General features: G+C 41.8%; 1 protein-coding gene across 2 annotated transcripts in view; it reads right to left on the bottom strand.

Moving 5' to 3' along the window:
* ACSL6 (acyl-CoA synthetase long chain family member 6) overlaps positions 1 to 12178 on the bottom strand; it is a 465401-nt gene that overhangs the window by 30477 nt on the left and 422746 nt on the right. For both annotated transcript variants that reach the window (XM_078653126.1, XM_078653125.1), the window contains exon 19: positions 726 to 827. In XM_078653126.1, the coding sequence (XP_078509252.1) occupies positions 726 to 827 (102 nt within the window). The remainder of the gene's footprint in view (positions 1 to 725; positions 828 to 12178) is intronic.

The following is a 12178-nucleotide window of genomic DNA, read 5'->3' as shown; positions in this document are numbered from 1 at the left end:
TCAACAGAGCAAATCTGAACTTGCATAATGATGCTAATTCTTGGCATACTGTGAGCATCATTAACACAGTTGTTCCCTCCCCTGTGTAATGCCTGCACTGGCATAATGGACATCAATCTTGAAATACAGTATTCCCCAGCCTGTTTCTGCACTTTACTGGTGCAAATGGTGGTAATTCTTTATAAATAGTTGCCATTTTTGGCATAATGGTGCCCAGTCCGTGTGCCTATCTACCCTGCCATAATACTTTTAATTTGTGGCATTTTTATAAAGTTACTACTGCTGTCTGAGTCCTAAGCCTTTACAATTGTTGTAACCTGTCTGCATCGTTCACTCACTTGCCCATCATGCATCATCCACCCATGAACGCACTCGGCCCGCTAAGTAGCCATGCGCTCAGTCACTTTTTCTTCCTTCCAGCACTCACTAATCCATCCAACCACAGGCTGATTTTCATACTCAGTTACTGATACACACAAACCCTTGCCAATCATTGAAGAAGCGATATCGCTTATGCAATTCTCTGACCGACTGGCTTTGCCAGTGCTTGTTATTAGTCATGAACCAAGCCAAGAATGCCGCAGTTCTCTTAATGATAAACTGTGAGTTGTATTTACGTGCCTGTGACTTCTTTTTCACACACTGTTCTTTTCTGTTTGACTCAAGATACGTTTTTGAAAGGATAGGTCAAATGCAATAAACATTTGCTTGGGGGAGAATTATACCTTATCGTCACAGAGCTCTAAGTATGTGCCTTCAAATCCTCGTTTCTTCGCCCAACCAGGCATGACTTCTGCATCAGGAACAACGATGCCAACCAAAAAGGCCTGCAATTAAAGTAGAAAAATGTAAATATGAATACTAAAGAGAGAATCAGGCTTAGGCGTGGCCTTATAGTAATCTCGTCTCATAATATTATGTTTTTATTACATTCCTTAATTCAAACGGCAATTGTGTCGTAATAAACAGATAAAACAAAAGGAAAATATTGTTCTCGCTGGACTTTATCGCAGATTTCATTCAGAGAAACCTAAATATTTGTAGTAGGGTACAGTGCTTCATTTAAGCCCTTTTTGGACAATTCTAAAGTCTGACAAAGTATATAATGACTAAAAATAAACATGTGGCACTGATCTAATGTCTTCTGTTGATTACATTGAGCTTCAATTCAAAATTCCAGATTTGGGCCTTGGAAATGTTCTTAAACTGGCAGACCCCTTAGATATCTTCTGTGTGCTTTTTTAAGGTATGGGTGGACAGAGCAGCTTGTGCTGACTTATTGTTGCCAGCACTTTCACATGCATATAGTGTTGGTAAATTGGTAACCAGAGGTGGGAAATCAGCCACTGTACTGGGAGCAAAGGCCTGGAACTACATGCCAAAGGAACTTAGAGTAATTGAACAGGAGGGAGAGTTCAGAAAAGCATTAAAGACTTGGATCTTTGGGATGTCTGATACCTGTTGTTTAGACCTAATCCTAATCCCGTTCCATGTAATCTGATCTTTGTCACTTTCAGCGCCAGGAGACTCTGTTAGGAGTGACAGTCGCGCTATATAAGTGGCACTTTTCATTTCATTTCATTTCAGTGTAAGCTTTGGCTCCTCCCAGATCATTAGCTCTCTCTGACTGCATGCTGTTGGTTGTTTGGTGTATCATTCCGCCTTCTAAGAAGTGCTACATCTGAACTGTTCACCCAGTCATCGCTCTGTTCATCGCATTCAATTATTTACCTTTGTGTGCATTTTTTATTGGAATTTTTTGTTTTGTTATTTACTCGACCATAGGCAAGGCCAATAGGAATAGCTTTAATGTGGTAAACATAATGTGCACATGCTACATCTATAAACGTCATTTACAAATTCAGATCTGTGTTTTTGCATGTTGGCACGTTGAAGCTACACCTATTGTGCTTTTTGGTTATTTTGTTGTAATAGTCATTTACTTTCAGAATGTCGGACGAAGTATTTAGACTTACAAAAAAAGTGGAATGTATTTTAGGCAACGAATCTTATCACTGCATGTTCACAAATGTTAACTGACCTTCTGGAGGGTTTACCAAGTTCTGTGATATTAAGAGCCTTATTACGAGTTCCGCCGAACCTGTGGTGCCAGGGATCCCCGATCTCTGGCAGTGGCACAGTGGTCTGAGGCCCCTAACATGCTGGCAGTGCCGCTGCGGCACCTGCAAGCATATTAGGAGTTTTCTCACTGCCGCCCTTTTCGTGGCGACGCCATGAAAAGTGTGGTGGTTAGGAAACAAAGGAGGCCCTGTGCCTCTGCGCCATGGGGTGCATGCAGGGGGAGCACTTGGTGTGCCCCCCTCTCTGCATGCACCCCAATCTTTCTGTACGAAATGAAATGCACAACATAGTTAATTTCTGTGCGTGGAGGAACAACCTTTAACGTTCTCATGGCAGTCCCTAATTCAACGGTACTGCTATGGGAACACCAAAGAACTGCCTGCCATCAACTTTAACCCCTTGGGTGCGCGTGTCGGCTAACGGCATTCGCGAGCACTACCAAGGTAGTGCTGCGCACGTCCATTGGCCGACGCGGCCCCACCCACTCTTCAGAACTCCCGCACCGCTGTAGAATTTGCACTGTGGTAAAGGAGTTAAAAAGTCGTAAACTGGCGGGCAGTTTGTTTTGGCTTTCGCGGTATGGGAGTGGGGAAGCAGTGTGGCGGCCCGCTCCCTCACCACCCAAGGTATAATAAGGCCCATAGCTTTTTTGGCCTGTTAATACTGAGAGAACAAAAAAACTAAACATTGTTGCTGCCAAGGGGTTTTAAAATGTTGCTGGTATTGTGTTTGTTTTGTGTATAATTCTTAAAGTTGCTGTGTGTCCAACCGATATACAGACTTGCTGTGCACATTCCTTGAAAGTATCCCAACACACAAAGAATGAATATATAAAAGACAAAAAAATTCTTCTTTCAATGTATCCATTTACGGAAGTCATTAAAACACAAGGTTTGGAGTGTCTTTTTAGCGAAGTGAAAAACGGTTAATACATGTAAAAAACAATTGTGAGAGGAGCAGTGCATTCCCAACAAGGCAAGTGAATGCACATAACCACCAGCGAGGCACAAAGCTTAGCCACAGCGCAGTATCAGTACATGTATACCCAGAGGAGCTCTCTGTAAGCACCCGCTAGCCGCACTACTGCTCTAGGTGACCTGGTCGCAGCCTGCACGAGCCTCGCTGTTGCACGGGGCCTGAGGTGGTCAATGCCGCAACAAAGGAGGGCCCTGTGGTATATGTCTTCTTTGTCTATTGTAGTTTTCATTTATTAGTCTTAGGAATTGTAGTTCTGTTACATCATTTAGATTCCTGTGTATGTAATATGGAATGTAATTGTTTGTGAGTCCTGGTTCTAGATCAGAGAAGCGGTTGGAGCTGATCTGAATAGATGCTTTTACTCTAGCACCAGTGGGTCTTTTATTACTTATCAAATAAATAAGTATTTAACTTAACTTATCTCTTCTGCTCTTTACAATGGCGACGAGGTTTATTTAATTATTTACTGACCCACTGTGTTGCTGAATCTCTTCAACATCGTTTTTTTTAAATACATTTATCAGCACGGACTTACTGCGTGGTTGTGCCGGCTATCACAGTCCTTTTGTTGAGAAGTTGGGCATCTTTGCTGAAATTTAAGGTACTGTCTTAAACTTAATATATTTAAGGATTTAAGCGAACTACGCCGCTATTAGATTGATTATCCGTTGGAAACTGCTCGCGTTGGAGCTGATCTGAATAGATGCCTTTACTCTAGCACCAGTGGGGGTTGTGTTTACATTCTTAATTGTACTGTTTCTTTAATTGTATTTGTACTAGTTATGTCATTGCTAGAATATGGAATGTTATACATGTCATGTTACAGTGCATCTTTTGTAAAGGACAGTTGTTCCTGTGATGCTGAACTTACTGGATGACATGTACTGAGCTCTTCGATTAATTAAAGGATTACTTTACTTCATATCCTGGATTTATTCATCATTTCACTGGCGACGGGATTCGAAGAGCAGAACCTACGTGAGCAACTCAAATTTACTCATTTTCTGGAATATTAATAAAGAAGATAAGAAAGAGTTTAAACCCTCTCTTCATTTGACAATTTTTGCTTTATATTACCGTGGAACATTTGGCTGCTGTGCTGGAAGTTAACAACTTTATTTCCTTTACCGCTATTTGGAATTCTACTTAATTTGTAAAGGATTTCGATTTATTGGACTATTCCTTGTTGTGCGATTTAAAGGAGAGTTGCGGTTATTTTTTTCCGACATCACCAAATCAACGCGTGTTTGGAAAGGAAACATATCAACTTCAGCGTGTTTGGAATGGAAACATTTTAATCTTATTTTTTTTCATTCCGTTACTGACACGCACCGCATTTCAAACGTAATCGCCTCTTGGTTCGATTTCTTACAGACTTCAGCACGCACCATGTTTCTAAGGTAATTGCTTACTGTTCGAGAGCTGAACGTCTCCTGGTTCTACCTTTGAGGAACTTCTTCTTTGGAATTCGTCCTTGGTTTCCAGATTCGACGCTCCGACGTTCTGCATTGAATTGCATTGTGGGTACGCTTGCATGGGACGTCACAAGTACGGGCGGCCATTTTGTTAAAACGTGAAGGTTACAAACAAACATTCTTCACCAACGAGCGTTATCTTCAGCGGTGATTCGCACACCTTGTGCGTTATTTTCATCGGTGATTTGCACACCTTGTGCATTATCGTCATCGGTGATACGCACACCATCGCTTTTGACTTTATTAATTTAGTTGTTAATTGAAATTTTTTTTAATTTCCTTTTTGGTATCACAGCGAATCTACATTAAGTAACCTTATTATTCTGGTGAGGTATTTATGCAGCTTTGATTACTACTATCTTACTATCAATAGTTTTTACATAAGTTATCCAGTATCACTATCTGTTCAGCGTTAATTTACTGTGTCTCAACCCAATTATAATATTAGTGCACCTCAAGCCTTTTGGGTATCAGGTAGTGAACCTCCACTTAAATGGTTGGAGTGGAAACCTTATTTTTGCAACTATATTGATGCATTAGATGAAGATGGAAAAATGTCTTATGCTCAAAAGAAAAGACTTCTTTTACATTCTTTAGGTCCTGTAGGATTGAAAGTGTATGAAACTATGACTAAACCTTCTTTTCCTGGAGATTAAAATGTGTATATGTTGGCACTATTACATTTAGACACTTACTTTGCTCCTAAAGTTTGTATAGGTGTAACTAGGTACACATTTTTTTCAAGAAAACAAACTAAGGATGAAAACATTGATCGTTATCTTGCTGACCTTAAGAAATTATCGTTAGACTGCAAATTTGGTGTGTTACAAGAAGAACTTATTAGGGATCAAATTGTTATGCATTCTTATAATGCCTCCATTCAAGATAGATTGTGGATTAATGGAGATTCTTCTTTAGATGACATTCTGGCAATCGCACGTAAAGCGGAAATGTCAGGCAGATGTGATAACTTTTGAACCCTCCTGAGGCACAGCCGGGAGTAGCAAGGAAAACTGAGCATAACTTTTGTTTTAAAAACTGTAAAATTTCACTTTGTTTTTTTAAATCACTCACCTTCCCTGTCACACAACTACAGTGTGCAGGCACCCCTTCCTGCTGAAAAACGAGCACTGGTAAGGGCAAAATCGCCGTTTTCCCGCCAACTTCATTCCCCTCTCCCTGACTGGGACATGCCCACTTCGAGGCCACGCCCCCCTTCAAAGTTATAAAAGACGCGCTGACTACTAATGCTTTAGATTACTTTTGAACCCTCCTGAGGCACAGCCGGGAGTAGCAAGGAAAACTGAGCATAACTTTTGTTTTAAAAACTGTAAAATTTCACTTTGTTTTTTAAATCACTCACCTTCCCTGTCACACAACTACAGTGTGCAGGCACCCCTTCCTGCTGAAAAACGAGCACTGGTAAGGGCAAAATCGCCGTTTTCCCGCCAACTTCATTTCCCTCTCCCTGACTGGGACACGCCCACTTTGAGGCCACGCCTCTTGCATTGTTCCCTCCCTACAAATATGTGCATGTTCCGGAAGCGCAGCGGACGAGCGCAGCGGGCGCGACGATTGCGCGCTGAAGGCGCGCATAAGGCAAGCTCGTCTGTGCTCGTCCGTGCCGAGACCGGGCCAAGGGCCAGAACCCCTGATCAATCCCCGCGACTGGCTCCCCACATCTACCCCAAATCCACATTGATGGCATTACGCACGCCTAACACCGACTGCGCTCAATACAATCCACACCTATGGTCAGATACCACAAAATTTACATGTCCTCACTGCAACGTTAAGTTACAGATAACTAATGAAAAAATCAAAACGCATGTTGTCACTGCATCTATGTCTACCGACATCACCGCTGCACTAATTAATGCACGATCCCTTGTCAAGCACCGGTAAGAAATACACGATCTTATTATCAATAACAACCTTGATTGTCTCTTTCTCACGGAGACATGGACGGATGGAGCATCCGATCCTGACATGGCAGTTGCGACCCCCCCAGCCTATAACGCCTATCGCCTAGATAGAGTGGGGCAGCGCGGAGGAGGACTAGCCATCATCGCCCGCGACCACATAACGGTCAGAATATCTCACATCCACTCCACCTCCTGCGAAGCCCTTCTTTTCGATCTTGAACTCACCCCAACGTTTCATTTTAAAGGCATCCTCCTATACCGACCACCAGGCCCTCGCACCAACTTTCTAGCAAATCTGGGTGCAATACTAGAAGCTCCATCGCTGGAAGACTCATTTACATTATTGGGCGACTTGAACCTCCATCTTGAGAATACATCTGACAAAGACACCTGTTCCTTGATATCAGACATGCACACCACGAGTCTTCGGCAACTGGTAACCACCCCCACCCATATAGCCGGTCACACGTTAGATGGCATCTTTACTAATATGCAAGGCGTTAATATAATAGATACCTTACCAATGCCATGGACCGACCACTTCGCCATTTTAATAAAAATATCAGTCACATTAAATAGACTCAGACCCCACTCTGTACTGAAACCACAAACCATCAAAGTTTGGAAGGACATCGATCACGCTGAGCTAATGACCTTACTTGATAAAACCCGTCCGGATTCAACATTTGATCCAAACTTGGCCACCCGACAATTTCAGGAGTGGATAGGTACCGCCACCCACTCCTTAGCCCCAACTAAAAAACTCTCTAGAAATAGAGCAACGCCATCAGCCCTATGGTTTACAGAGGAGCTCCGTATTAAGAGGCAATTCTGTAGAAACAGGGAGAGACACTGGCGCAGATCCTACAGCGCTGAAAGCAAGACCAGTTATAAGGAAGCACTCGGACAATACAAAGCCCTTATTGTCGAGACAAAAAAATCCTATTTCACTGAACAAATCAATTCTGCTAAAAACTCAAGTAAAAAACTTTTTGAGATAACTAAGGTCTTAACGGGAAACGCACCGGACCTGAATCCTCCACAATCCCAAGTCTTTTGTGATTCTCTGGCCGATTTCTTTTTCACAAAGGTGAATGATATATATCAAGCATTCTCCACAAAAACAGTAATCAGCTCCCCCACATCTAACAACGGGATCAATAATATCGAACTATCTCAGTTCTCAGACCTTGGAGAAACACAAATCAAGGAAATAACGGCCACAATTAAATCAGGCTCAGCATTAGATCCCTGTCCTCTAAAAGTCATTCGTCCGATCATGGACTATCTCTCCTCTGACATTGTATCAATCTGCAACACAATGTTCAGAACTGGGATATACCCAGACTCCCTTAAAAACACCTTGGTCAAACCCTTACTTAAGAAAGCTAATCTGGACAAGGACCAACCAAAAAACTACCGCCCCAGAGCCAGTCTTCCCTTTTTAGCCAAGGTAGTGGAAAAGGCTATGAACTTACAACTCTCGGAGTTCATAGAAAAACATCAACGATTGGACAACACTCAATTTGGTTTCCGCAAGTTCCATGGAACCAAAACTGCCTTAATAAAAGCTACAGAGGACATAAGAGTGATACAGGACCAAGGAGGTACAGCAATACTCGTATTGCTCGATCTGTCGGCAGCCTTCGACACGGTCGACCACAAGATCCTGGTCGACCGTGCCGAAAACCTGGGCATCCGCCACATGGCTAGAAATCTGCTTTCCTCCTTCCTGGCCGGTAGATCACAGGTGGTCACACTGGGGCCCTTCCAATCGCACAAGCTGTCACTACCGTGTGGGGTTCCTCAAGGCTCATCCCTCAGTCCGACACTATTCAATATCTACGTGTCGGACCTGGCCTCTGTCATCAAGGCCTATGGGATGAGCCTTACCTCATACGCGGATGACACCCAGCTTGTGTTGGCCATCAACGGGAATGGAGACAAGGTAGCCGAAAACTTCCAAGAGGGCATGCGGGCGATCGGTGAGTGGATGGCCTCTAACTGCCTAAAGTTAAATGCTGAAAAAATGGAGGTCGTCATATTTGGACATCTCTCCCCCGGATGGTCAAACACCTGGTGGCCCCCTACGCACGGAACACCACCTACACCAGCCGTCACCGTCAGAAATCTGGGGGTGATTTTTGACGATAAATTAAATTTCATGGCCCGCTCAAATAAAATAGCAGCAACAGCCCATCATAAACTCAGGCTGATCAAGAAAATCATGCCATTTCTACCAACCTCAGCAGGTAAGACGCTGGTAAGCGCCCTCGTGTTGTCATCTCTTGACTACTGTAACGGCTTATTCATCAACGCCCAAGCAAGAGTGACCAACAAAATGCAGACCATCCAGAATGCTGCAGCCCGTCTCCTGTCTGGAATCCCAAAGTTCTCACCAATCTCTGAGACCATAAGGGACCTGCATTGGCTCAAGATTCGAAACAGGATCAAGTTTAAAGCGCTGTGCATACTCTATAAAGCATTGCACAACTGTGGCCCACATTTCCTGAAAACCCAACTCAGATACCAATCCTCCACAAGATCGCTCCGATCTAACAACCTTAAAATCCTACAAATACCACGAACAAAAACAGTTAACTGGGGCGATAGACGCTTCCTTGTGGCAGCTCCCAGATTATGGAATTCCCTGCCAGCTTCCATCAAAGACAGCCCATCCCTGATGCATTTCCGCAGAAAGATAAAGACCTGGCTGTTTGATCAAGAATAGTTACCGGCCTAACCTCGGGAATACATTCAAAGTTTCTAGCGCTGAGACGCCTACGGGCAATTGTACGCGCTGTATAAATCTCAAAAATAAATAAATAAATAAATAATGTAATCAAACTTGATAATACTTCTATTTCTGATGAGGTTGTTAGTAAAGTCAATGTTGTTGATAGAAGGAAATTTAACTATAACTCAAAGAACACTATGAGTACTGGTAACAGACCATTTTATGCAAAACATTCTCGAGCTTCCTCAAATTCAAAACTTAAGTGTTATAGATGTAATAGTTCTGAACACTTGGCAGACTTTAAAGGATGCCCTGGCCTCAAAGTGAAATGCGCTAATTGTGGATTAAAAGGTCATTTAACAAAAGCTTGTAACAGGAAGAAGAAAAACAAAGTTAGTTTTGTGAATGATATGGATGAGGATGAAATTCTGGAGAATGATCTGGAAGACAATTTGGTTATGAATTTACATGACAAATTAGTTTTGAAAATCCGTGATGAAGATGTGGTTAACAAACCCATTTGTTTAATGAGTATTGGTGGGGTGGATGTTAAGATTTATGCAGATTCTGGTTCGCCCTATACAATTATTAATGAAGAGATGTGGGAATCTTCTTTTGTCCAACAAGTGGGTGATAAATTATTAGCTCCAGACATTCACCCTAAAGGCCATATGGGGGAACCTATTAATATTCTTGGTTTCCGTTGGTTTGTATTTAGATTCAAGGGGAGAGAATGTAGAGGGAAGCTATACATTGCAAAAAAAGGTCCACCAGTTCTAGGATGGTTTGACCAAAAACAATTGCACATCATTTTAGACCCGAACAGTCGTGAACAAGTTTTGGTGGTGGATGACAGTACTACCGTAACTAAGGAAATTTTGCATAAGTTTCCGAAGGTGTTTAGTAAAACTTTAGGGAATTTAGTTGGATTTGAGCACAAGATCATAATTAAGGATGACGCTTGCCCTAAAGTGCATACATGTAGAAATGTTCCCATCCTTGTGAGAGATAAAGTGAGTAAAGAATTAGATAAGTTAGTTTCTACTAATATTATTGAACCTATTGAGGCTAGCGAATGGGTTTCTCCGATTGTCGTTGCGAGACGGAGCAACGGAAAAATTAGGCTATGTGTAGATCTAAGATACCTAAATAACAACATTGTGGTTGACAAGTTCCCACTTCCTAAGATTAATGAAATGGTGTCTAGTTTAGGCAATGCACAATGGTTCTCGACCATAGATCTATCATCGGCATATCATCAGATTTCTTTGTGTCCTGAATCAATGAAATTTACATCTTTTGTAACCCCTTTTGGTTGCTTCCGTTATAAGCGGATGCCCTTTGGCTTAGCCTCGGCGGCCGCTGTTTTCCAGCGATTAATGCATCAGCTTTTTAAGGAGGAAAAAGGTGTCAGATTTTTTCAAGACGATATACTTGTTTTTGGGGATGATGAGAGTGAGCATTTGTCTAGGTTGGAGAGAGTTTTGAGTATTCTTGAGAGCAAAGGCCTTACGGTAGAGCATTCAAAGTGTAAATTTGCACAAAGTAGTGTGACTTACCTTGGTCATATTATTGATAAAGATGGTGTTAGACCTAAACCCACTTTGGTTTCAGCTATTTCTGATGCGCCTGTTCCTACATGTAAGGATGACATCAAGTAATTTCTAGGAATGGCAGAATTTTGCTCAAAGTATGTTCCTAATTTTGCAAATGTCACCTATAACATTCGGCAACTGTTAAAAAAGAATGTAAAATTTGAGTGGTCTAATTCGTGTGATCAAGATTTCAAAAATATCAAGTTAGCTATTGCCAAAGCCACTTCCCTGCGAAATTTTGATCCATCTCTAGATAGCATAATTACGACTGATGCTAGTAACAAAGGCCTTGGGGCTGTTTTAGTTCAAGTGGATGAGAATGGCAGGGAGAAAGTGATTGCTTATGCTTCAAGATCTTTGTCTCCTTGTGAAGAAAAGTACCCAATAATAGAAAGAGAAGCCTTAGCGTGTGCTTGGGCATTAGAACATTTTAAATCCTTTGTTTGGGGGAAAATGTGTTTATTACGTAGTGATCACAAGCCTTTGGTAAAAATTTTAACAACAGAAGGTGTGATCAATGCGTCTGCAAGGTTGGCTAGGATTTCAATGAGGTTGCAAAATTTCATTTACAAGAATGTTTATGTTCCAGGCAAAAGTAATGTTCTTGCTGATTTTCCAGTCATGTTGGAAGAGTGTGACAATAATGAGTGGAATGGATTGCAAGTTGCTTTTGTTCATGATGAAGGTCTTTCAGCCTTCAGTAAAGAGGAGTGGAATAAGGAGTATTCAGCAGATGTTATTTTGCAGAAGGTAATTTCATTTACTGTTAATGGTTGGCCAAGTAAAAAAGATTTGTTGGATGATGCTATCAGACCTTTTTGGGAGGTTAGGTCTGAACTTTCTGTGGCACATGAAACACTTTTAAGAGGTGAAAGGATAATTCCTCCTGTGACTTTGCGTGAAGGGATTATTGAACTCTGCCATGAGGGACATCCAGGTATTGTGCGATCTAAGTCTTTGATTAAACATTTGTTTTGGTGGCCTGGTTGTGATTCTCAGACAGAAAAGGTTGTTAGAGATTGTGTTATTTGTGCTTCTGCAGATAAGACTTTGCGTACTTTTCGTCCTCCAATGTTAGAGTGTTCCTTTCCTGAGCATCCTTGGGAGTGTGTAGCAGTTGATATTATGGGTCCTATTCAAGGGAATGATGGCTCCCATCAATTTTTAATTGTTCTTATGGACCTTTTCTCGAAATGGCCTGTGGTTAAGCTGGTTGAGAGGGCTGACACGGATTCAGTTCTTTCCTTTCTTGATGAAACTTTTGTTACGGAGGGAATTCCTTCATGTATCCTCACGGATAATGGAGTCCAATTCTTATCTTTAAGGGCGAAAACGTATTTAAAAAAATTAGGTATTAGGCACAGAACTACATCACTTTATAATCCT

This window comes from Lissotriton helveticus, chromosome 7 (genome assembly GCF_964261635.1).
Source record: "Lissotriton helveticus chromosome 7, aLisHel1.1, whole genome shotgun sequence".
In the NCBI taxonomy this organism is placed as follows: Eukaryota; Metazoa; Chordata; class Amphibia; order Caudata; family Salamandridae; genus Lissotriton; species Lissotriton helveticus.
The sequence above is the reverse complement of the archived record's forward strand: the minus strand, read 5'-3'. Positions and strand labels throughout refer to the sequence as shown.